The sequence below is a fragment of the Jaculus jaculus genome, chromosome 6 (genome assembly GCF_020740685.1).
Source record: "Jaculus jaculus isolate mJacJac1 chromosome 6, mJacJac1.mat.Y.cur, whole genome shotgun sequence".
Classification (NCBI taxonomy): Eukaryota; Metazoa; Chordata; class Mammalia; order Rodentia; family Dipodidae; genus Jaculus; species Jaculus jaculus.
In genome coordinates, this window is record NC_059107.1 from 85331921 (window position 1) to 85358821 (window position 26901).

Consider the following 26901-nt stretch of genomic DNA (forward strand, 5'->3'; position numbering starts at 1 on the left):
TTTATGATGTGGAACAGTTTAATTAGCAACATTAGGAGTCTGAGATGAGAAAAATAAAAAGTCCTTTTCTAGCAACATAAAAGACTGAGTTAATCCTGTGGTAATTTATAAAGGTGATACTGTCTTAATTTTCAAAAAGAAGCAAAACCATATCCAACATCACTAGGATGTATCAGATATGGAATATGAGTACAGAGCTACCTGAGGATAAAATGTGAATTTTAGATAATAGAAAACACAAAAGTTAGGAGTCAAGGTATAACACTTGCATGAAAATTTTTCACTTTAATATTCCTCAAAGTATACCTCTATATAAAAAGACTGGTACTTTTATGTTTAGAATGAATAAAGGTCATAGAAGCATGATATAACATAAAAAATATAGACTTTGGAACTAAGATCCTGACACTTACTGCTATATGATCCTTGGAACTTCAAATAAAAAAAAAAAATCAAGGGCATGGTGGCACACGCCTCTAATCCCAGCACTCGGGAGGCACAGGTAGGAGGATTGGTGTGAGTTCAAGGCCACCCTGAGGCGACAGAGTGCATTCCAGGTCAGCCTGGACTAGTGTGAGACCCTAACTCGAAAAAATAAAACGACAACAACAACAAAAAATCAAATTCCAACTTTTCAGGATGCTGTGAAAAATTAAAGGAGATAGTAATGAAGCTGAAGTAGATGCTAGAGAAATGTGAGCTTCCTCACCTCCCCCCAGTGGCACATACATGCAACTGTGTTAGAAATGCTTCATCATCTCTCTCAGACACACTGTAGCATAACATGAAGCATCAAGATCAAAAGAGATCAAAAGAGAGGAGGGGGCTTCACTAGTGTGGGAACCGTCCACATCACCTTCAGCATTGTGATGTGCTAGCTGGTATGAGATATGTTGGGGATGCTTCACAATCTGTCTGTAGCATCCTGGTACATTCAGTTTCAGAGTAGGTATTTTAAACCTACATGCCTGTAGTCCATCTCTGCTAAGAATGTCACGGTACCACTGTCCTACTTTGTTCTTCGGGTACTGAATATTGTATCCAAGGACTGGCAAAACCACCTGTGAATGGGAAGGAGAAAACACATGAAATAGCCTTTGGAAAGAATGTGATCATTGTTTACTTTTGGAATTGGGACCTGGATTTGGAAAAATATAACCAAGAAATAGTACAGTTGGCCTAAGCCATGTACTATATTATGACATTATTAGGCTCGTCAAGTAAAGCAATCAGCTACCTAAGATCAAAGACTCAGAGTAGATAAGGTAATCAATGCAAGTCATATGGTGTTGGACAAACTGTAATTCAAACATGTAGGTTCATTTAATTATTCAATAATGATGACATTTCTGAAATCATGTAATCCTACAAACATATTCTTTCTAAAACACAAAGAGTAATCCCAACTACAATCCTATAACTGGTATTTGGGGTGATGGTCTTACATTCTGATTACTTAAAATTAGTAAAGCAAATAGGTAACAGCAAATGTTTGTTTTCTCTGCCACTTGTGCATAAACACTGCATTTTGTAGGGTTTTCCTCCTTTGCTGATTTACAGTTTACTAGAACAGTACTAAAAGGAAGTTAGAAAAGAAACAAGACAAAAAGAGCCTCAATTATATGCAGACATGGATAAAATCTCAAACTCATTATATTAAGTGAAAGAAGCCAGGACAGAGGTCATGTGCCAGCATCCAGGAGGCTAAAGCAGGAAGGACATGGTGAACTACAAGCCAGTCTGTGCTCTTAAATAGCTGGCTTTCTTAAATTTGTCCATTTACAATCCTTTTCACCTGAGAAATTTTATGCAACTTGAGGTATATATAAAAGTCAAGTAGTTTCTGATAATAAATCATAAAGAAACTTATCTTAAAACAATTCTTTGATATGCACATATTTTTACCATTTATTAAAGAGGAATCTATTGGAAATTTTGCTTTAATTTCAAGTCAAAACTCTTTTAACTATCATTTATGAACTTTAAGTCAGCAACTCAAACACCAATGTTTTAAATCAAGTCCTTTAAGACAATCCAATCCAGATATACCCTAAAATTTGACACTTATATGCTAAGCAAAGGTGGTAGAAAAATATTTGGGTCTTTATTTTCCATAATTATTAAACCATTATGCTTTTTTAACAGCAGAAAACTTCCATGTATGATAAAACATTGTCATCCATAACAGACAGTGGTCACAAATCTTAACTGAGGTGTTCTGGGCATCACCTGTTAGCATGTGTAGTGTGATGGTACACACAATGCAAAGCATATGTTGTCATGTGCTACAACATGAGTGCCTGCCAGAACCACCCAGGATTCATTAGATATTTGTTTGTGAATTATTTTTCTGTCATTATGAATTAAACAGATACCTTTATTACTGCCAAATCCTTCATGACTCCCACTTCTAGTTATTGGATTACAATCAACAGTTTAAGAAGCAGAGATGTAGACAGACTCTCACTACCCGTGAAAAGACATACACTGTGTGATTCCATTTATAAGACAGTTTTTCAAAGGCCAAACATAGTGGCGGAAAATAAATCAGTGGTTCCCAGGGGCTAGAAATGGGATTAATGTAGGGGTTAACTACAAATGAGAATGGGGAAATTCAGGTGAAAAGTGAAGCTATTCTTTATGTTGATGTCTGTGGTGGTCACATAATTATGATTAAAACATGTAGAAGTAATAATCTAAGCGAACACATTTGTACATAAATTATAACAATTTAAAACCTACTTAAGTGCTAGGGAAATAGCTCAGTGAGTGAGAGTGTATGTCATACATGTATAAGGGCCTGAGTTTTATTCCCAGCACTAAAGGGTGAGTGTGGCCACACAGTCCTGAGACTAGAGAATTGCTGAGGATCACTGGTAAAGCCAGTCTGACTTCAGATGGCAGCCCCAGTTCAGAGAGAGGGACTCCATCTCAAGGAAATAATGCAAAAGAGTGACAGAGAAGGATACCCAGCATGGTCCTCTGGCCTCTGCATGTATGCATGTGGGGCACACACATGCATATACACACACAACAGTAAAAAAAAAAAAAAATTACCTATGAAAGGGAAGACTGGTTAGAATTTGGTCTTTGATAGACAATGGATTTTTTTGGATCTATATAACAGTGACTTTTAAGCACAATTTACCTGGTGTATTGTGTACTTGTTAGCTGATTCCTCTTCTTTAGTTACCACATGAACCTAGGTTCATAAAACATGATAAAATGAGTAGTTTCCAATGTTCAAATTACCTTAACTTCCCCTAATTTACCTGCCTATAATTTGGTTCCAATGCTGAATATACAAGTATCCAAACAAATCCTTTTCATAATAACTTGTCTCTGGAGAAGTATACTCATAAAGATTGAGCTAACCTTCCTGCTTTAACTATTCACTAAATTCTGTCTTGCCTTTTCTCAGTACAATGAGACTTAAAATATACTTTGCTGTTGCTAACAAAAAGAAACTGGAATATATGAATGAGGAAAAGTTCTTTTCCTACAGCTCCAAAGAGCAGATACAATTTTGATCACAGATCTACTTTTACAAGTGCTACTTTAGGGTTTTCAGTCTAGAGATCAGAGAAGCTGGCTTCTCCTTATCTCTTGCCTAAAGGAGTTCCCTAGACCTGTTTGTTTTTCCATGAACAATCTGAGCCCCTCCCTGGGAGGGAGTTCCTCTTTCCTAGAAGTTAAATCTGATCCTGACTTGTGGTTGGTTAAGAACGGCTCCAGAACTTGGTGTCATGGTTGGCCTCTTCTCGTGCCAGCCCCTAGCCCAGACCAATCAGCCCTTACTCTGACTCACCTGAGCCTGAAGTTGAAGCCCATCACAATAAGGCTATGAAAAAGACCCTTACCAGGTAGATAAGCTCTCTCCTGGCTGGCTCCTGAAGTACCAGATTCTGGTAAGCCTTCCCTCATCTCAACCCAGCTTCTAACCCTCCTGCCATCCACATGGCAGGAGTTCTCTGTATTTTCTTTTCTTTCCTTCTCTTAATCTAATAAAGTCTCTCTAAACCTTACCTTCTGGTCTATGAATTTTAATTCTTTAGAGTGATAAAAGGAGAACCTGGGGTACGCTAAATTTATTGATATGTTGGCAAAGAACCCCAAATTTCCTGTTTGACAATGAAGTCTTTTATAGCACATGTGTTGGAGTCAGGTTCACATTGCTGGCAGAAAACATCTGACCAAGAGCAGCTTGTGGGAAATTTGGCTTATAGACTTGAGGAGAAGCTCCATGATGGCAGGGAAAAACAATGACATGAGCAGAGGTGAATGTCACCTCATTGCTAACATCAGGTGGACAATAGGAACAGAAGAGTGTCCAACACTGGCATGGAGAAACTGGTTATAATACCCATAAGCCCACCCCCAACAATACACTGCCTCCAGGAGGCGTTAATCCCCAAAACTCCACCAGCTAGGAACCTAGGATTCAGAACAACTGAATTTATGCAGGACACCTGAATCAAACCACCACAACATGAATTTAAGAGATTGCTGTATCTTATGAAAATAATCTGTATCTTCAAAAATTCAGAGTAACAAATAGCTGTCTTACTATCTGATGTGCTGCCCAAGTAATATTTAAATGGTCTGCATTTGAAGGCATTTAAAAAAAAATTATTAGTGGTAATCCCCCCCCCACACTTTCCCCTTTGAAATTCCATTCTCCATATTACCTCCCCATCTCAATCATTGTACTTACATATATACAATATCAACCTATTAAGTACCCTCCTCCCTTCCTTTCTCTTCCCTTTATGTCTTCTTTTTAACTTACTGGCCTCTGATACTAAGTATTTTCATTCTCACGCAGAAGCCCAATCATCTGTAGCTAGAATCCACATATGAGACAGAACATGTGGCGCTTGGCTTTCTGGGCCTGGGTTACCTCACTTAGTATAATACTTTCCAGGTCCATCCATTTTTCTGCAAATTTCATAGCTTCATTTTTCTTTACTGCTGAGTAGAACTCCATTGTATAAATGTGCCACATCTTCATTATCCACTCATCAGTTGAGGGACATCTAGGCTGGTTCCATTTCCCAGCTATTATAAATTGAGCAGCAATAAACATGGTTGAGCACGTACTTCTAAGGAAATGAGATGAGTCCTTTGGATATATGCCTAGGAGTGCTATAGCTGGGTCATATGGTAGATCAATCTCTAGCTGTTTTAGGAACCTCCACACTGTTTTCCACAATGGCTGGACCAGATTGCATTCCCACCAGCAGTGTAGAAGGGTTCCTTTTTGTCCACATCCCCGCCAACATTTATGATCATTTGTTTACATGATGGTGGCCAATCTGACAGGAGTGAGATGGAATCTCAAATGTAGTTTTAATCTGCATTTCCCTGATGACTAGTAACGTAGAACATTTTTTTAGATGCTTATATGCCATTCGTATTTCTTCCTTTGAGAACTCTCTATTTAGCTCCATAGCCCATTTTTTGATTGGCTTGTTTGATTCCTTATTATTTAACTTTTTGAGTTCTTTGTATATCCTAGATATTAATCCTCTATCAGATATATAGCTGGCGAAGATTTTTTCCCATTCTGTAGGTTGCCTCTTTGCTTTTTTCACTGTGTCCTTTGCGGTGCAAAATCTTTGTAATTTCATTAGGTCCCAGTGGTTAATCTGTGGTTTTATTGCCTGAGCAATTGGGGTTGTATTCAGAAAGTCTTTGCCAAGACCAATATGTTGAAGGGTTTCCCCTACTTTTTCCTCTAGCAGTTTCAGAGTTTCCGGTCTGATGTTAAGGTCTTTAATCCATTTGGACTTAATTCTTGTGCATGGCGAGAGAGAAGAATCTATTTTCATCCTTCTGCAGATATATATCCAGTTTTCCCAACACCATTTGCTGAAGAGGCTGTCTCTTCTCCAATGAGTATTTTTGGCATTTTTATCGAATATCAGGTGGCTATAGCTACTTGGGCTGACATCTGGATCCTCTATTCTGTTCCACTGATCTACATGTCTGTTTTTGTGCCAGTACCATGCTGTTTTTGTTACTATGGCTCTGTAGTATAGGTTAAAATCAGGTATGGTGATACCACCAGCCTCTTTTTTGTTGCTCAGTATTATTTTAGATATTCGAGGTTTTTTGTGATTCCAAATGAATTTTTGGATTGTTTTATCTATTTCCATGAAGAAAGCCTTTGGAATTTTGATAGGGATTGCATTAAATGTGTAGGTTGCTTTAGGTAAGATTGCCATTTTCACAATATTGATTCTTCCCATCAAGGAACAAGGGATGTTTCTCCACTTTCTAGTGTCTTCTGCAATTTCTCGCTTGAGTGTTTTAAAGTTCTCATTGTAGAGATTCTTTACTTGCTTGGTTAGGTTTATTCCAAGGTGCTTTATTTTTTTTGATGCAATTGTGAATTGTGAAATGATTCTCTCATTTCATCCTCTGTGTGTTTGTTGTTAGCATATATGAAGGCTACTGATTTCTGTGTATTTATTTTGTATCCTGCTACATGGCTGTAGGTTTTGATCTGCTCTAACCGTTTGCTAGTAGTCTTTAGGGTCCTTTATGTATAGAATCATGTCATCTGCCAATAATAACTTGATCTCTTCCTTTCCAATTTGTATCCCTTTTATGTGTGTATCTCGCCTTATTGCTATGGCTAAGACTTCCAAAACTATATTAAATAAAAGTGGGGACAGTGGACACCCTTGTCTTGTTCCTGATTTTAGTGGAAAAGCTTCCAGTTTTTCCCCATTTAGTAATATGTTGGCTGTAGGCTTGTCATAAACAGCTTTTATTATATTGAGATATGTTCCTTCTATTCCCAGTCTCTGTAGGACTTTTATCATGAAGGGATGTTGGATTTTGTCAAATGCTTTCTCTGCGTCTAGTGAGATCATCATGTGATTTTTGTCCTTCAACCCGTTTATATAATGTATTACATTTATAGATTTGTGTATATTTAACCATCCCTGCATCTCTGGGATAAAGTCTACTTGGTCAGAGTGAATGATCTTTTTGATATACTCTTGTATTCTGTTTGCCAATATTTTGTTGAGAATTTTTGCATCTATGTTCATGAGGGAGATTGGTCTGTAATTTTCCTTTTTTGTTCTATCTTTGCCTGGTTTTGGTATCAGGGTGATGCTGGCCTCATAGAAGGAGTTTGGTAGGATTCCTTCTTTTTCTATTTCTTTAAGGCATTTTTTAAAAGCTTAACATTTTTCATAATTCATCAGAAGACCACAGACAGATCTTTGCCTCACAGAATATGAAACAAAACCTATAATACATTAGCAGATTTTTTTCTTCACATTTTCTCTCTGCCTCAACAAAATGACCATTCATAAAGAAATATGCTGTCATGTTCTGTGGATATTTAGGCAAAAGCATAGAGAAATGTCTCAGAGAATATATGCCAGATAATAAAGAACTAAAGGCAAAAGTGAATCAAATAAAGGTGGCAGCAGGGACATCATTCTGACTTTGTTTGGAAGAGGACTGCTCAGTGTGTGATTTGTCTGGGGACCTTTGTGTGCATTCTTTAAAGGCAGTACATTCTTTAAAGTGCAGTACATAAGACTCCATACCAGTGACTATTTTTTAATTTTATTTTAGAGAAAGACAGAATTGGCATGCCAGGGCCTCAGCCACTATAATCGAACTCTAGATGCTTACACCACCTAAAGGGCATGTGTAACCTTGTGCACTTGCCTCACCTTTGTGTGTCTAGCTTACATGGGATCTGAAGAGTTGAACATGGATCCTTAGCCTTCGTAGGCAAGTGCCTTAACAGCTTAGCAATCTCTCCAACCTACTATTTTTATTTTTCCACTTACCAGCATATGTTAATCCTCAACTGTCAGAAGAGTAGAAGCAGGAGATGAGTATATGTAGGCAAAATGAATAAGTATGTTCAAAGTGTTTAAAAATCCAGGCTTGGAATCTACACCTTCTTGATGAAATGATACTTACTTTACTCCCTGGAAAATGTTCACCAACATCTTCATCCACACAGACCAGATCCCCTTCCACTACTCTGCATCCATATGTGGCAAGTCTGTAAGATGCTGCTTCATTCCAAACCTTGCTGCTGTATGCATGAATGTAGAATATACGCATGGAGTGAGGAAAGGAGAACCATCCCTGGATACAGCCTTCCTCTGTCAGGCCAAAGCGATGCAATGACTCCAACAGTGCTCTCTCTCGAACTTTGAACTCTGGCATCAGGGAAAGTGTGCCTTTAGCATCCTCTGAAATGAAGAGCAAATCAGCTAGCTAGGCACTTCAGCATCAAAGCCCCTCGTGGGAGAGACAATCAGTATATAACCAGTTAAACCCAACCATGACTTAAACGCTTGTTTTGTTTTTTCTAAAGAAAAGTTACTGTTATATGGCATTCCTTTGATTTTTCTTGGTTTAAAAAACTGGGTAAAAACAAATCCCAACATTATTAAAAGCTTGCCAGAGTCTATTCCTTCAGAATGGAGCTTATCTAACTTGTGGACAGAGGAGTGTTCAAAGCACAAAACAAATGACCAAGAATTAAATAAACTACTAAGCTAAAAGGGGCCACATGTTTCTAAAGAGGCATGTGGGCACACACCCAGAATTTTTAAAAAACAAATTTGCTTAAGAACACTATTAAGCCTTGCTAATAGGATTTTTTTTAATGTAGATTACTGAGCTCCAAAGATGCTTATTCATGGAAGGCCTTATAATTGGTATTTAATATATGTACTAGGTATTTCGTAGGTACTTTGGGAAAGTATCTATCTTTTTAGACTCTTCAACAGATAAAATCAAATTACTCACATGGAGAGCAAAACCCATTTTCTGGTAGCTACATAGAGAATCACTTTTCTTTCCTGCCTTCCCTGAAAAATGCTACATTTACACCATCCTATCCATCTAAAGGTTTTGAAATTTAATCAGGGCAACTGAATAAAAGCAAAAAAAAAAAAAGAAAAGAAAAACCATTGTCATTTTGTTAAGATTTTTGCAAGATAAGCTATTTCTCCCCTAAACCCAAGGAATGATGAAAAACTGATAAAAAAGTCCCATGGGACTGTGCCCCCCCCCCAAAAAAAGTACCTGTGCCATGAAATAAAATGATTCAAAATCTAACATATTATAATCTATGTCTTGTCACATGTGTTTCAAAAAAATAATTTCCTGATGACATAACATTTATATTATGCACCTATATTGCTATATACCAGGTAAGGAAACTTACATACCAGTCTGAAGAAAATATCTCTTTGCTTTATTTACAGGATCATCTGTATCTTCTGGTGTAAGAAATAATTTTATGGCATTCACCTTGAAAATTAAGCAAACATAGGTTAAACAAATGTCAAATTACTTTCTTAAAAGGAGGTAAATTCTTGGGCATGCTAAAAGCACAAGCATTGAATAAAGGATATTTGATGCTATAGTTTTCTGTTTAAACTGTCAAAAATTAATCACTTTTAGGGCTGGAGAAATGGCTTAATGTTTAAGATGCCTGACTGCAAAGCCAAAGGACCCAGGTTCAATTCTCCAGGACCCATGTAAGCCAGATGCACAAGATGGCGCATGCAACTAGAGCTTGTTTGCAGTGACTACAAGCCCTGGCATACCCATTCTCTCTATCTGCCTCTTTCTCTCTTCTCTCTCTCAAATAAATAAAATTAATTTATTCATTAATCAATTTTAAAAGCAAAATGAGGCCTTCTATATACGCTAACCATATATGTAGCTAAAAAATATTACAGGTTGAAAAAAAGGCTCCTCCCCAATCACCGCTATAATTTGTACTTGCAATTATTCTTGATTCAGTCAGCTGACATGTGAGCACAAGTATAACATAACAACATAAACATTCAAACTCGACTAACACATCCCGGAGAAACAGGAAAGAAAGCCAGCATCGGGGAAGGAATGGCCAGCCATTAAATCCCTATATTCTCAATTTTCCAAGCTTTTAGGTCTTAATGAAATTAATGAAAAAATGTCAACTTTAATATTTTAAATTTTAAATCTCCAGTATTGGTGTTTATTTCTAAATATGTACATTTGGTAGGAAAGCAACTTTAAATAGATCATTCAACCTACTTCCCCACTCAATCTTCAAATATTCATTAAGAAGCTAATGAGTCCAAGCAAGCACTAAACATGTGCCATGCGTTGAGTACTGTGTAGTATTGATGGACAGAGTGGTATGCTTACTATATACTGAAAATATTAAGTAAAATAACTGTAATAAAATATAATAAGACAAGATGGATTGATAGGACCCCAAGTTACTAAGTAAATTTATATGTTTTTTGGTTAGTGGGATAAGCATGATATTTAAATGGTGATTCAAAAATATAAAGAATGGGGAGAGAGTCCTTTAAGCAAAGGAAAGAAGATATGACTTGCCAGCTATAGGAACCAGCCTCTAAGTTGGCCTTTACATGCCAGGCCTAGCCCACTCCATGTATCAGGGCTGGTGTGTATAAGCAGGAGGATGCAGGAAAGGCTCAGGTATGTCATGTCTGGGATGGATTATAAAATACATAAGAGTTTCTGTCATCCTTCTCTTTTACTCTTACTTTCCTGGAGTCCTTTCCCTGTGGGAAGCCATGCCTTCCTGAGTATCTGTCCTATGGTTAGAGTTCTCCTGCCAACACTACCAACAACCAGGACAGCAAGCTTAGAAACAGATCTCTGTCCCTCACCCCTGACTGAAACCTCCCAGGAGATCTGATCCAGACCCTCCCAGCCAAACTGCTCTCAGGTGCCTAACTTTCAGAAATTATGAAATTATAAATGCTTCTTTCCCTAAGCCATTCATTTTTGGGGTAGTTGGCTACATATCAGTTACCAATAATTAGTAGTATGGCAATTATTTTAAAAAATCACATTCATACAGCTGGGGAGATTGCTCAGTGGATAAAGTACTTAGCACTTCTTGCTCAAGCCTTAGTACCTAAGTTCAGATCCTAGAACTCACATAAAAGCCAGAAGCAGGCTTCTATAATCTCAGTATGCTGACAGCTCAGCAAGAAACAGAATTTCCCAGAAGCTTCAGGACCAGCTAGCCTGGCAAGCAGTAAGCACAGCAGGGTACAATAAGAGAGAGAAAGAAGGGAGAGAGATAAAGCAAGAGAGATAAAGTGGGAGGCAAGGACTAAGGAAAGCTGTCCTCTGACCTCTGTATGCACAGGCCCACGTGAACTCTCACATGTGATCATGTGATAGGAAGTCTGCAAAAGGTTGGAGGCTATCAGCTTTGGTTTAACTGCCATAAGAAATAGGGCATGACAGTCTTTCTAAAGAATACCTTTTGGACAATTGTTAGAGTAGTCTTTCTTCTAGTAGAGTAACATTTGGCCCACTGAATTTCTACCCTTGTAAAATTATAGCATTAATTAATAAGCCAAACAACATCTGAACAATTGTCTGGCAGTACACTAGGTCTTCCCTTAAAACTATTTGTTTCTCAAAAAAAATCTTGCAGTATTTGCTTGTGTGTTATCTCTATTTTATAAATAAGGAAATCTAGACTTGGGAAAGTTATGCTGCCTCCCTATAGTGACACATGTTGTCACATATGGAACTTGGGCAGACCATATGCTACATCCTACAGACTCTAATAACGCTTCTTCCACATGAAAAAATGTCAAATATTCTACAAACCAGTTTCCTCTCAGAGGTTTTGGACTGAAGAATTATTTTTCATATAAACATTTCTCACCAACATGGCTTCTAAACCTCTATTGTATGTTATATTCCAGTTGTTAAGGTCCCTCTTGAAATGTTAAGCACAGAACTATCTACAAATTTATAGATGTGGTATAAACAACCACTTCTCGAGCTTTTTTCCATATGTTTGATGTTTAATACACAATGTTTCTCATATGTTTTAATGTTCCTTTCTCTTCCACTCAAGAAAACAGAACACAAGTTAAGTATTTATGATTTGAGTAATCTTACATGTGTTCAAATACATTACTTCCTAGTTTTCATTCATGTGTATAGTATTCCAGCATAAAAAGTGTAGTATATATTATATAATTATACATATATATTCATGATTGATATGGTAATATGAATTAAAGGCCTATGTACATACATGTATATACAAACACACAAACCCTTTTAAATTGGGCAAAAATAGCTTATTTAGCTTCTACTTAGGTATTTTGTCTATGCAATGAGAAAGTAAATGAAATACAAAGATCAGAATTTGTTTCCAATTAGAGTAGAGGCACACTTTATTTTTAATGATGAAAATGACTCATTACTTTTAAACATGACAAGTCAACCCAGAATTTGGATTTGGGGCAGTATGAATGAGTACTGGCTCTGTGAGTGACTACAGAAGCCCTTGGGAATACAGTGCCTCTTTGACTGGTAACTGCATGCACACATCTTTTCTCCAAAATTGTCTTTCTTAATCTCTCATGTCAAAGGTCATGATTTACCATATGCAATTGTAACATTTAAAAGAGTAATTCATTAACTATCCAATAGTAGTCTTCTTTCCTGTGTAACGTCCACCTTTTCACTTTCTGTCATGTCATCTGTGTGTGTTGGTGCAGATGTATATGCATGTGTGTATGTGGTCTGATTCTGCACTAGCATGTAAACTATGAATGCAAGAATTTATCCTATCATGACATCAAAATAAAAGAGAGACTGACTGAGAGGAAGGGATATGATGGAGAATGGAGTTTCAAAGGGAAAAGTGGTGGGAGGGAGGACATTACCACGGGATATTGTTTATAATCATGGAAGTTGTTAATACAAATAAATAAATAGGGAAAAAAATTATCCTGCTTGTTTTCTGTTGAATTCTCCAAATCTAGCACAGGATTTGGTACACAGAAAGAAATCAATAAATGTTCACTGGGTGAAAACAAAAATAGCTTATCTGTGGCATGCATTTTAAGTTCACTTCAGAACTGTCACATTTTTTTCCAACTTTGCTGTTCCCCTTGAGTCTCTAGACTTGATCTTATATGATCAAATGCCAGGATTCTGAAACCAGAGGTATGTTACTCTAAATTATCTATTCAGTTTACTAAGGATTTGAAAAGTATAGGTAAGTTCTATATCAAATCTCAAGAATTAAACAGCACAATGAATACAGTGTGCTTTCATATATGTGATACCAAGTTTACAGTAATTATCTAAAAAATGTTCAGTGATTTCTAACATGATGTGGATATGTGGATGTGTGCAAATATGCATATATAGGTTTTAGGTTTAAGAAAATATGGACTAGTTCATATACTAAATATAAGTGACTAAGTAGATAAGATTATATAGTCAAAAATCCATACCATTTCACTCTTCAGTAAAGCCAATCCAATTTGGTCTGTCTGCACTTTCCTTCCCTTCCCAAATCTCTGTGGTCCATAGTAATTCACAAAACCTTTATTCTATGAATATGAAATAATTTATAAATTAGAGCTTAATACATATATTGTACAAAAATATAATCAAACATTTTTCATACTTATTTTAACAGAAATATCCAGCAACCAATAATATATACATAGGGAACAAATTGTTGAGAAATGCTATACAGTCAAACACTCAAAGAGAAAGAACACATAATTAAAAGTTAGCACAGTGGGCATGGTGGTGCACACCTTTAATCCCAACACTCGGGAGGTAGAGGTAGGAGGATCGCTTTGAGTTCGAGACTACCCTAAGACTACATAGTGAATTCCAGGTCAGCCTGAACTGGGGTGAGACCCTACCTCGAAAAAACAAACAAACTAAAAGGCACATATACACTCAAGAGGTAGAGGTAAGAGGAGTTCTGAGGGCAACCTGGGCTATAGAGTAAGTTTGAAAACACATGGGCTTTGTAAAATCCTGTCTCAAAAAAACAAATGAACAGCCTGAGAGGACTTCTGGTCAAGATGGTGTCCGCTAACTACTCTGCACCTCCTGGGGAATGAAGGCAAGATGTTTAGTGTTCATTGGGTCTTCTAGGGGTGAGCAGACTCTAAACTCCAGTAGGAGGGTGCGAAGGAACAAAGTATGGAATCTGAAGATTCCCATGCTCTTGGGTAGGCCAACAGTCAGTCCCCCAGTCCCCTCAAGCAGGCATCCCAGCCGCAGGGTCCTCTTGCACTATCTGCAGGCAAGGGTACACAAGCCAGCAGGCTGGCATAGCTCCACCGTGCCTCCATGCACCAGAATACTATCCCACTCACCTCCGCCCTCCAACCCCATGCACAGACTAAAACCAGGAGGCTAGCATTCCCCCAGCAGACCTCCACACAGGAACGCACAGCACTAACTGCTGCCCGCACCCTGTGCATGGACCCAGGTCAGCAGGCTAGCATTGCCCCAGGGGACCTCCAGGTCAAACGTCATCCCACTCACCACCCCCCACCTCCCTACATGGACCCACGTCAGCAGGATACCACTCCCTCCCCCACAGCCACCAGGGACCTCCACACACCACTGCCCCTCCTTGTGTGGACCCATACCAGAAGAATAGGCTCTCCCACAACAGGGGACTTCCATGACCGCCCCCCTGCATGTCACCTGACCACAATAGTCCCATATCCCCACCCATATCCCCGTCACAGGACCCGGCAGTCACATCTTCTGCCCCCCCCCCCCCAAGGCTACAGGGTACCAAGGGACCCACTGTCGCATCCTTTCACCTGTCATCATCACGGAACCACCACGCATTCTCATCTCCCTCCTCTCTGTAGCCCAGCAGCAACACCAGTCTGCTCTGTCCCATTCTTCCCTACCCCATCACCTGACCACACAGTCCCATCATCAGGTCCCTGGGCACCTACCAGAGCCTCACAGGCTCCTTCCCTCTGAACAGGCAGGCCCCAGTGCCATCAGAAGCCTAGTGGAAGCAAACATAAAAGGAATAATCACCGAAGACACTTCCAAGGGTAAACTACAGCTTCCTCCTGAATTAAATAATATTCCTACAGACCACAGTGCAAAGGAATAACATGAAAAAGCGAATGCAAATAAATTGAATAAAATTGCCCAGTCCCAGCCAGGTATGGTGGTGCACACCTTTAATTCCAGCACTTAGAAGGCAGACATAGGTGAATCAAAATGAGTTAAAGGCCACCCTGACACTACATAGTGAATTTCAGGTCAGCCTGAGCTACAGTGAAACCCTAACTTTATCCCAGGAATGCAGGGGTGGCTCAACATACAGAAATCTGTCAATGTGATACACCACATATATAAGCTTAAATACAAAAACCACACGATCATTTCAATAGATGCAGAAAAGGCCTTTGACAAAATACAACACCACGTCATAATCAAATCATTGGAGAAGACAGGTATGGACGGTTAATATCTCAACATAATAAAGGCTATATATAAAGCTCCGAAAGGCCAAGTAATATGTAATGGGGAGAGACTGAAGGAATTCCCATTGAGATCAGGAACAAAAAGAGGTGTCCACTCTCACCTCTGCACTTCAACATAGTACTGGAAGTCCTAGCTCAAGCAATACAACAGGAGAAAGAAATAAAATGGATACAAACTGGAAAGGAAGTTAAGTCAGCCCTATTTGCAGAGGACATGATTCTATACATAAGAGACCCGAAAACCTCCATCTCAAAATTCTTAAAGGTGAGGGCTGGAGGGATGGCTTAGCAGTTAAGACATTTGCCTGCAAAGCCAAAGGACCATGGTTTGATTCCCCAGGACCCATGTTAGTGAGATGCACAAAGGGGCACATGCATCTGAAGTTGGTTTGCAGTGGATGGAAGCCCTGGCGTGCCCATTCTCTCTCTCTCTCCCTCTTTCTCTGTCAAATAAATAAATTTTTTTAAAAAGATTAAATTAAAAAAAAAACTCTTGCCGGGTGTGGTGGCACATGCCTTTAATCCCAGCACTCGGGTGGCAGAGGTAGGAGGATTGCCATGAGTTCAAGGCCACCCTGAGATGACAGAGTTAATTCCAGGTCAGCCTGGACCAGGGTGACACCCTCCTCAAAAAACCAAAAAAAAAAAAAAAAAAAAAAAAACCTCTTAAAGGTGATTAACTCCTTCAGCAAAGTAGCACGATACAAAATCAAAATGCACACAAAAATCAGTAGCCTTTCTATATGCAAAAGAAAAAGACAGAAAAAATAAACAAGCTAAATTGTCCCATTTTCAATAGAAACAACAACAAAATACCTTGAAATAACTTTAACCAAGGATGTGAAAGACCTAGAAAAAAATTGAGGGGCACTTGAGAAAGCGGAAAGAACTCCTGGGTCCTGGACTGTCATAATTAACATTGTGAAAATGGCAATCTTACCAAGGGCAATATACAGATTTAATGCAATACCAATAAAAATCCCAACATTTTTCTTCACAGAGATAGAAAAAAGTTTTCAAAATTCATATGGAATGGCAGAAGGCCCAAGATATCCTTAACAAAAGAAGTACCTCTAAAGGCATCACCATACCTAATCTAAAGCTTTATTACAAAGCAATTACAATTACAACATGGTATTGCCAAAAAAGAGGACTATACACTAATGGAACAGAATCAACAACCCAGACTTTGGGTCAAACAACTATAGCTACTTGATATTTGACAAAGGCCTTAACAATGTAGCTTGGAAAAAGACAGCAACTTCAACAAATGGTGCTGGACAAACTGGATAACCATATGTAGGAAATGAAACTTGATGCACACATTTCGCCATGTAAAACACTCAAGCCAGAAGGGCTTGGAGTGATGATTTCCAAGTTCTGAAAGATAACAACTGTCAACCATGGTTACTTTATCCTGCAAAGCTATCCATTCAAATAGAGGGAGAAATAAGGACATTCCATGACAAAAGCAGGTTAAAGTAGTATTTGAAGACAAAACCAGCTCTACAGAAAATACTTGAAAGAACCCTCCATGCTGAAGAAAAGGAATAGCACATGTATAAGGAACCTGGGAAAAACAAGCAATACTCAAATAATAGTTAGCACAAGAGAGCAAAGGTAGAACCGGAACCACACACACACAAAAAAAAGACAAACATAAATACACATCTTTCAATAATATCTCTTAATATCAATGGCCTCAATGCCCCAACCCAAAGACATAAGTTTGCAGACTGGGTTAAAAAGCAGGATCCTACAATTTGTTGTATCCAAGAAACTCACCTTTCTACAAAGGATAGACATTATCTTAGGGTGAAAGGTTGGAAGATGGTGTTTCAAGCAAATGGGCCTAGAAAAAAAGCAGGGGTTGCTATCCTAATATCTGACAAGGTAGACTTCAGTCCAACGTTAGTCAAGAAAGATAAGGAACGTTACTTTATATTGATTAAGGGCACATTTCAACAGGAGGACATTACAATCCTAAACATATATGCACCTAACATGGGGGCTCCCAAATTCATCAAACAAACACTATTAGAACTATGGTCACAGATAACACCAAACACAGTGATAGTGGGTGAGTTTAACACCCCACTCTCATCAATTGACAGGTCATCCCAGGAAAAAATAAACAGAGGCATCTGGACTAAATGAGGTCATAGAAGGAATGGACCTAACAGATAATATACAAGACATTTCATCCAAAGGCTGCAGAATATACATTCTTTTCAGCAGCACATGGAACATTCTCTAAAATAGACCATATATTAGGACACAGAGCAAATCTTAACAAATTCAGGAAAACTGAAATAATTCCTTGCATTCTATCTGACCACAATGGAATTAGACTACAAATCAATAGCAAGAAAGGCTATACAGCATACAAAAAATCATGGAAACTAAACAATACACTATAAAATGATGACTGGGTCAATGAAGAAATCAAGAAGGAAATCAAAAAACTTATAAAGTCAAACAATAATGAGAACACAACATATCAAAATCTCTGGGACACAATGAAGGCAGTTCTAAGAGGTAAATTTTTACCCTTAAGTGCCTATATTAAGAAATTAGAAAGGTCGCAAGTAAATGACCTAATGCTTCACCTTAAAGCCTTGGAAAAAGAAGAACAAGGCAAACCAAAAATCCGTAGATGGGAAGAAATAATAAAGATTAGGGCAGAAATTAATGAAATAGAAACAAACAAACAAACAAAATCAATCCAAAGAATGAAACAAAGAGTTGTTTCTTTGAAAGGATAAACAAGATTGATAAACCCTTAGCAAGTCTGACCAAAAGAAAGAGAGAAGAGACACAAATTAATAAAATCAGAGATGAAAAAGGTAACATCACAACAGATTCCAGAGCAATTAAAAAAATCATAGGGACATAAAATGGGGCAAAGAACTGGACAGGGAGTTCTCAGAGGAAGAAATACAAATGGTAAATACATACTTAAAGAAATGTTCAACATCCCTAAGCATCAGGGAAATGCAAATTAAAACAACTATGAGATTCTACCTTACCCCAGTAAGGACAGCAAACATCAAAACATCAAATGAAGCCAGATGTAGCAGGGTATGCCTTTAATCCTAGTATTCAGAAGGTAGAGGTAGGAGAATTGCTGTGAGTTCGTTGGCCACCCTGAGACTCCATAGTGAATTCCAGGTCAGCCTTGGCTAGAACAAGACCCTACCTCAAAAAAACCAAAGGAAGCAAACAAAAAAATCAAATGAAAAAAAAAATGCTAGCAAGGATGTGTAGAAATAGGAACCCTCATTCACTGTTGGTGGGAATGTAAGATAGTACAACCACTACGGAAAGTAATATGGACACTTGTAAAAAGGTTGACTATAGAGTTACTAACAGACCCAGTTATTCGCTTACTGGGCATTTACCCTAAAAGCCCCATGCCTCAGTTCAGAGAGATTTGCTCAACTATGTTTATAGCTGCTCAATTCATAATAGCTAAGAACTGAAATCCATCCAGATGTCTATCATTAGATGAATGGATAACCGAGATGTGATATCTACATAATGGAATTCTATACAACATTAAGAAAAAATGACACAATGAAATCTGAAGAAAAATGGTCAAACCTGGAACAGATCATCCTCAGCAAACTCACCCAATCACAGAAATATAATCGTGGCATGGTCCCACTCCTCTGCGGTTCCTAACCTGAATCTGCCTAAGATGCTGACATACCTAAAACACATCTTGAGGACCAGACAATAGGGAGGGTGTGGTGGGAGGGGAAAGTAAGGTTGAGGGTGGCAGGACACAAAACTGGACCAAAATGGCAATGGTATTATAAAATTCTACATCCTAAAAGACAGACTAAATGGTTGAACCTTCATCAGGTCCTCAGAGGGAACACCTGAATCACAGGGCCCTGGAGAGGGTATGATGAAGACTAACCTTAATATTCTCCTGTATCTTTCTCTCTCTTGCTCTCTCTCTTATATTACCTATCTTTTTCTTCCTTCTTTTACTTGGCACTGGCCTATAACTCCCAGTACCAGCATGTGGTTACCATCCACAATGAGTTGTTAATCAGAGAGACCTATAATGTTTCCCAAAATAAGGCAGATTTCTGTCAGAATACTTGATGACCCACCAAAGATTAGTGGTAAGACCCTACTGCTGAAGACACCATGTGCTGTTGGAATGGAACATGGAATGATCTGGCTGGAATCTGGAAGGGTCAGTCTCCACCTAGTTAGCTCACCTAGTGCCAGAAAGTGCTACTAGAAGGCCTATACCTATTAAATTCTCTCTAAAATAATAATGGTTATCCCATTTATCAGGAGCTGACTTCACTCTCCATTGGAGAATCTGCTTCTCTTTTTCAGATGGACACAGATCCTGAGGAGAGAATCAGCCCACCACCTCACTAGAGCACCAAATGAAATCAATAGTAATTGGGGAAATGAGCCAGAGTGCTGCTTTCTTGATAAATCTGGTGTCAGAACAGGGTGAAGTAGACAGACACAGAGAACATTCAACTCTTACCAAACCAGATATTCAGAGAGACAGGCTCCCAAGATTTCAGCACTGAAGTAGACTTAAAATGAACCCATCATGGCTCAGGGAAATTTGCAGAAGAGGGACCACAAAGATTATTAGAGCTACATGTTGGGACATTATGCATAGAAACACTGCCTCTTACCCATAACTGATGACTAACCCCACAATGCATGACCCACATTCCCCAACTAGGAGTGTCCCTGCAGAGGGGGGAGGACAGGGAGGAGGCTAACGACTGTACCAACATGGCTGTATACACATTGTATATGTAATTAATAAAATAATGAAAAGAAAAAAGAGTAAGATCCTGAGCTCATTAGAATTCAGTGGGAATCTCTGACCAGCCTATTACTGTTTTCCCATAATGACTAATGTTGACAAATTCAATATAATTAATAGGGGGAAGGATTTTCCTCATTAATGAATTTCCTTCTCATATTATTTTCAGGATACTTGAAAAGCCCAAATGGATTTGGTAACTGCACTCTACCTTAAAATCCTATAGCTTTTTGTCTATAGTCCATTGTGACATCTTGTTGACTATGCAAAGTGTACTACTGAGTGATTTCCTAATGTATCCTAATAAAGCCAAAAAAAAGACATGGGGAAGAAAAAACACAAATAAACAAAGTTACAAATAAGATCACTTTAAAAAATCTTTAAAAACAAGATAATCAGCATAAGGGTGAAGGAAATAGACATTGAAGACACTCAATACCTACCAAACCAGAGATCCAGAGGCTCTAAGAGCCTATCACTGAAGTAGACTTAAAACACACCCAACATGGCTCAGGGCTTTTTGCCGAAGAGGAGACAGAAAGATTGTTACTCACAAGTTGGGACATTATGCATAGAGGCACTACCTCTCCTCCATAACTGATTGTTGCCTCCAAATGCATGACCCAGAATCCCCATGGGGATAACCTGTATCCCCAATGAGGAGGGCCCCTATGGAAAAGGGGCAGGGATGAGGGAAAGGATGGTACCAACATGTTTTGTTTATATACTAAGTATGTCCATAACTAATATAAATAAATTTTTTAAAAATTAAGGAAAGTTTAAAATTTTTTAATAAACAGGTTTTTTTTGTTTTGTTTTGTTTTTTGAGGTAGGACTTCACTCTAGTCCAGGCTGACCTGAAATTCACTATGTAATTTCAGGGTGGCTCAAACTCACAGTGATCCTACCTCTGCCTCTCGAGTGCTGGGATTAAAGGTGTGTGCCTGGCTTAAAAAAAACAGGTTTTCTATTCATAATTCTGAGGGTGCTCCTGGTGCCAATGACCTACAGTGTTGAAGCCAAGAGATCTCAGAGCATATTAGGATAAACTATCACTCAATACCTGGATCTTATCCCTGCCTTCAAGTTCATTCTTGTTTAGAACCTCTTCTGCTGCCAGGAGATATACACTGAAGAAAATTCAAAATTAGATTGAAAAAAAAAAAATTCTTCACGATTCTAGAAAGTAATGTATTTACCAAAAATTTCTGAAAAGGATTATGAAGAAGATCTCCAAAACATAAATTCCTCTTAGTAAAATTCTACTCATAAACTGGACATGGTGTCTCACATCTAAAATCCAAGCACTCAGGAAACTGAGGTAGGAAGATTACTGTGAGTTCCAGGTCAGCGTGGGCAACAGTGAAAGAAAACCTGCTTCAAAGTAAATAGGAAAACAAACAAAAATAAAATAAAATGCTACTCACACTGTAGGGAAGATGCTAGAGACAAAGCTTGTATTCACAAACTCAATACCTTCTTCTGGAGCCAAATACCCCTAATTATCATTCAAAATTTTTATATATGCACATAAAAGTTACAAAAGAAACACATGTTCTTTTGTGTTTCAATGCAGAGAGGGATTATGGGGATTTTCTTGTAATACTGTATTTCACAAATGAGCTTTCTTACCTTAACACTTTCGATTGCCTCCACAATTCTTTCTCTCAGGTTTGCAGAATCATGTATTTGATTTTTTAAATTTCTGATGACAATATCAAAGTGATTTCCTCTGAGCTGACCAAGTCTAAGAGAATCACTCACAGATCGAATATTAAACACATTCATTCTTTTCTTTTCAATTTCTTTTTCAATATCTTTTAACCTATAAGTGATAAATCATGCAGGGTCAGTTCAATCTTAACTTTAAAATTATTTAATATAAGCTTTGACATGATAGTTTCCAGGCAATCCTTCATATCAAATGTAAGTGCAATATTTTTGGAAACTCCAACTGCTTAACGTTATTTCTGCAGAATGCAGTAAGTCCTCACTGATCCAGAATGACACTAAGAAGGTACTTGGAGCTGCAGCATTGGACTCCTGCTACACTGCAGTTATGATGGCCCTGTGACTTCTCAGTTCACGAATCAGGGTGAGGGGATCTCCCAAGAGTCCTGATCTTCCTGCTCTAGCTCTGCTGCTTCCTTCTCAGGCTCTCTCCCACCAACAGTACCAAAGAATAAAAACAAAAACAAACAACAACCACAATAAAAAACACTAGTACCTGAGAATTTATTTTTCTGAACTTCTGTTTTAAACATTCTTATTCAAATTTTCAGCTACTTGACAACATCTAAAAACTATATTCCAGTTCTTATAGCATAAATTTAAAGATCAGGGAAGAGCCAATAACAAATTTTCTTTGCATATGTATTTGTTAGTTCTTATAAAAACTGTCTATCTTAATTAGATTGACTGATTATTGTTCTTCTGAACATAACTGTAGATGTCACATCTTCTAAAATATGACATCACTCAGAAGATTACTAAAGTCCCTTACCTATGAGGCAAATTAAAGCAATCTCTCTTCCCAGGAACTAAAATATTGACTTACTTTGTCCCTTAAAAACTAGCTTTTGTCTTAAATGCTGAGTATGTGATATGTCCTATTCTGTAGTCTTGACCTCAAAAATAAAAGCATGTAGCATTTCTATACCTTATGTAAGAACTCAGACTTTGAAGAATCTACTTATAAACAGTAGTTAAATATCTTATAACTAAGGATTAAAATATCAATATTATATTTATTTATACTGTATTTTGATATGTGACTCAGCTTTTTGAAGTTTAAGGAAAGTATCCACAGGCTTTAGATTTAAGTGCAAGAATATTAACCTTGAGCTGGAGAGATGGCTTAGCGGTTAAGCGCCTGCCTGTGAAGCCTAAGGACCCCAGTTCAAGGCTCGGTTCCCCAGGTCCCATGTTAGCCAGATGCACAAGGGGGCGCACGTGTCTGGAGTTCGTTTGCAGAGGCTGGAAGCCCTGGCACGCCCATTCTCTCTCTCTCCCTCTTTCTCTCTGTCTGTCGCTCTCAAATAAATAAATAATTAATTTTAAAAAAAAGAATATTAACCTCAGTATTATTTATGATGGAAAAGTAGATGGAATTCCTATTTTCAAAAATAAGGACACATCAACTAAGGATATATCAAAGACAGCATTTAGAAAAGTTTGTAACATATATTTTTAATAACAATGTTTTATTTTAAAAATCAGTTGCATATACAATGCAGTATGAATTTTTTTTATTACTTATTTGCAAGCACAGAAAGAGAAATAGGTACACCAAGGTCTTCTGCCACTGCAACCCAACTCCAGATGCAGGCACCACTTTGTGCACCTGGCTTTATATGGGCACTGAGAAATTGAACCAGGGCTGTCAGACCATGCTTGCAAAGACTTAACCACTGAGCAATCTTTCTAGTTCCAGTATGATTTTTATATACAACAAATGACTTTGATGTGTGCTTGTGGAATAGTCTGTAAAATATCTTGAAGGAAATAGAGGTAAAAATGTTTGTTGCAGTTATTTATAATCAGCACAATTATTAGTGACTTTTAACTTCTTTTGTATGTATTTCTTCTGTTTTCTAAATCCTCTACAATGAACATATATTTCTCTCAAAATGACAAAAACACAGCTAAAACTTAACTACATTGAGTACTTTGTAAACTATTTAATAAGGATATATCTTAAATTTAAGAGACCAAGATAATAAAGGGATAAAAGGATTATTATAATTAGGAAAATGAGTTATAATTGTATAGTTACATAATTATACAAGTTCCTGAATACAAATGCAGATTTGAACATACTGTCAGATAATTTGGATAATTTAAAGCATGTCCCTTGTCAGTTCCAATCCTAAAGCTGCCTGTATTTTCAATGCAATGTAGGATAATTATATTAAGGAGCAGGTGCTGTTTGTTTTGTAACTGGCTCATTAACAATAACAATGGGTTCATATGGTCCTGATGTAACTGAGTTTTTAACCTGAGACTTATTTATTAGAAAGCACTACCACAGTACCTCTCTGGAGTCACCTTTCTGACCACCATTGCTTGATAGGTGATGGCTTTTTTGTCTTTAAGGCCTGCATAACTAAAATCTGAAGGAATAACACCCAGTTTGATGGCTAGAAAACTAATTGCTTCAAACATCTCCAGATTTTCCTTTCGTAGGGTAAAAGCTGAAACAAAAATAATCAGGGATTATAAAAAAGCAGTTACCACACATCAAGTACATTAGCAAGCAAACTAGCATCTTGACTCAAATCATTAAAGATTTTTAATAAAATACAATATTAACATTATATCTTAACTATCTGTGACTATGTTATCTTAAAATATATTTTTTTTGTCACCCATTCTTTCTTTAGCTAAATTTCACTTAGTATAATTTTCCAGGCTTAACCTTCCACCAAGTAAAAGACACAAATATTCTTCACAAAATCTCTGTGGCCCCAGGTCTACTCAACTCATTTGAATAAATCACCTTTCATAAGTCTTAAATTTAACCAAATTTACTCAAGAGAATGATATTTATTTATTAAATTACCTGTATATACAATTTGTTTTTCCTGGCAACCAAAATGCCGTTTTCCATGTTTATGTGCTTTTTCCCGAAATCTTACTGTTATCACATTTGGATTACCAACACTGTAATTCTGTTCAGGAAAAGATTTGGTTTCCACAAGGTTTCCAAACTTCTTGTTGAGAAAATGGTGGACAGCTTTTCTGTGGTCTTTGCTTCTATCGGGTTTAAAGGTAAACCTGGAATTTTCTTTCTTGGCATCTAAATATTTAAAAAAGTCAAGTGCCTCTTCTTCAGACACCAAATGGCAGAGTTCTTTATACTCAAGATTTGGTCTTACAACAATTTCACTGTTTTTTCCTACAGTTATTAAAAAAGGAAATGTTTGCCTGACAGCACTATGTAAAATAGCCCTCTGGTTTCTGTCAAGGATTCTGCCTAAAGAGAATTCAGGAGATGATTCAAATGTGTCAGTTTTTGAATTCCACTTCCCTTTCACATCACATGCAAACTGGTTCAGTAACTCACTTGTTTTTTCACCTAAAAGGGAGCTTAATAAATCAATGTTTTCTTCTTCACATTTAGCAGTTGCCCCATTGACAGTATCTTGTTTTTCTGAGCAAGACCGATGATTTTGGTCACCTTCAAAGAACTCTGTCAAAGGATTAACTTCTTGATTACTTTCAGGTTGAAAGATAACATTTTGAAGATTTAGTTTTTGCTTTTTGGCAAAATTATTTGGCTCAGGTTGTATTTCACTGACCTTATAAACAGTCTCATCAATGGCCCTATTAACTAGCTGACCCTGTTCATCAATCTCAATGACAACAAAGTCATTTGGTGAGGTTTTCACAGTGCCCTGAAATCCAACATGATCATTAATGAAACACAAAGAACTGAACCTGATTCTGTAATCTGTATCCTCTTCCATTTTTGTTAAAATGCCTACAAAAGAAACAAAGCAGTCAGCTGTCAGGGAACACTTGTGGACAACAAAAATCTAATTAGTTTGCAGATATTACTATGTCGTTCTGTCTCCCTTTTAATTCTAAGTCCCCCTAAATAACAGTATTAGCATATATTATGAATATGTAATGCGTACTTGAGACTTCCATAGCAAGTTTAGTACACAGGTCAACTATTTTTGGGCAAAAGTGGTGATTTGTATACTGATTCTTCACCCATTCCAGGCTTCTATTATCTGGAATTAAAATGGATCAATTGCAAGTTTATCTGAAAAATAGTTTTTTAGACTCACAAAATGATAATGGATTTTTTTCATATTGATTTGTATGACCTCTTCCCTGGAGTCTCAAATTTCCAGCTAATTCCAGAGAAAATATTTCTGCATTTCAATATGTTAGAAGCTAAAACATAAGCAATGGTAAGAAAGCAGGTAGAAATAGTCTAAATTAATAGACACATGATTTTTTTTTTCCAGGCTGTCCTGGAACTGACTATGTAGTATCGGGTTGGCCTAGAACTCAAGAGCTCCTCTTCTCTGCCTCCTGAATGCTGGGATTAAAGGTGTGCGCCACCATGTCCAGCCTGACAAATGAAAATTTTAACAATAACTTGCAAAGTAGGTTTAAGTTAGTCTTCGTACTTATGCTTTCCATAAAGCGCTCATCAGACAGGTAAGAAATTTTCTACCAAATCATTAGCATCAAACAGAAGAAACCTGTACAGGGTTTTGTTGAAGCAGTTGACGTAAGTTCCACGAGGAAGCCTTCACTCTGCCAGCACACAGCCCGCTACCACTGTAGCATAAGGTGTTACGGAAAAGATGCATTTCCCTGGGGCTTCCTTACTTAGCTCTGCGCGTCACTTAGGTATGTCGTATGTTACTTGGGGTAACATGGTCACCTTGTATTCTATTTCATTTCTACAGTGTATTCTACTAACCTGAGACAACTGAGGCTGTGGGATGAAGAGAACAGGGAGGAGGAGGGATGCTTGGCTGGGAGGGGAGTTCGGGCAGCTGGTCAAAAACCAGCGCGGCGCCTCGGCTCCTTCCCTCCAGCGCCGCGGCCGGTCGCCCCGCCCCGCCCCGCCCCGGGCGGCCTTCCACTCTCTAGCCCCGCGCGTCCCAGGGCGCGAGCGCAGTACTTCTGGGGCCAAAGGCTCTCAATACTGACCATCTCTGGACGCACACACAACCGCCAGTCCATCAAGGACTCCACCTGGTCGCTAGCGTAACCACTCCGCAGCAGTACGCTGTGCGCATG

The 26901-nt window shown here is 38.0% G+C and overlaps 1 protein-coding gene across 3 annotated transcripts; it reads right to left on the reverse strand.

The window, feature by feature from the left end:
• Positions 1–26892, reverse strand: Pus7l (pseudouridine synthase 7 like). 3 transcript variants are annotated; one of them, XM_045153134.1, is made up of 9 exons: positions 26812–26892; positions 24698–25618; positions 24170–24329; positions 21769–21961; positions 13296–13394; positions 9222–9303; positions 7957–8234; positions 3149–3202; positions 1–1061 (listed from the first exon to the last, which is right to left on the reverse strand). In XM_045153134.1, exons 2-9 carry the CDS (start codon positions 25602–25604, stop codon positions 741–743), a joined length of 2094 nt encoding a protein of 697 aa, XP_045009069.1. In that variant the 5' UTR covers positions 25605–25618; positions 26812–26892; the 3' UTR covers positions 1–740. The 3 variants fall into 3 exon arrangements, with proteins under 3 accessions (XP_045009069.1, XP_045009070.1, XP_004668562.2); XM_045153135.1 differs by having other exon boundaries at positions 25576–25618; positions 26812–26877; XM_004668505.2 differs by lacking the exon at positions 26812–26892 and adding an exon at positions 26579–26805.
• Positions 26893–26901: the final 9 nt, after the last annotated feature.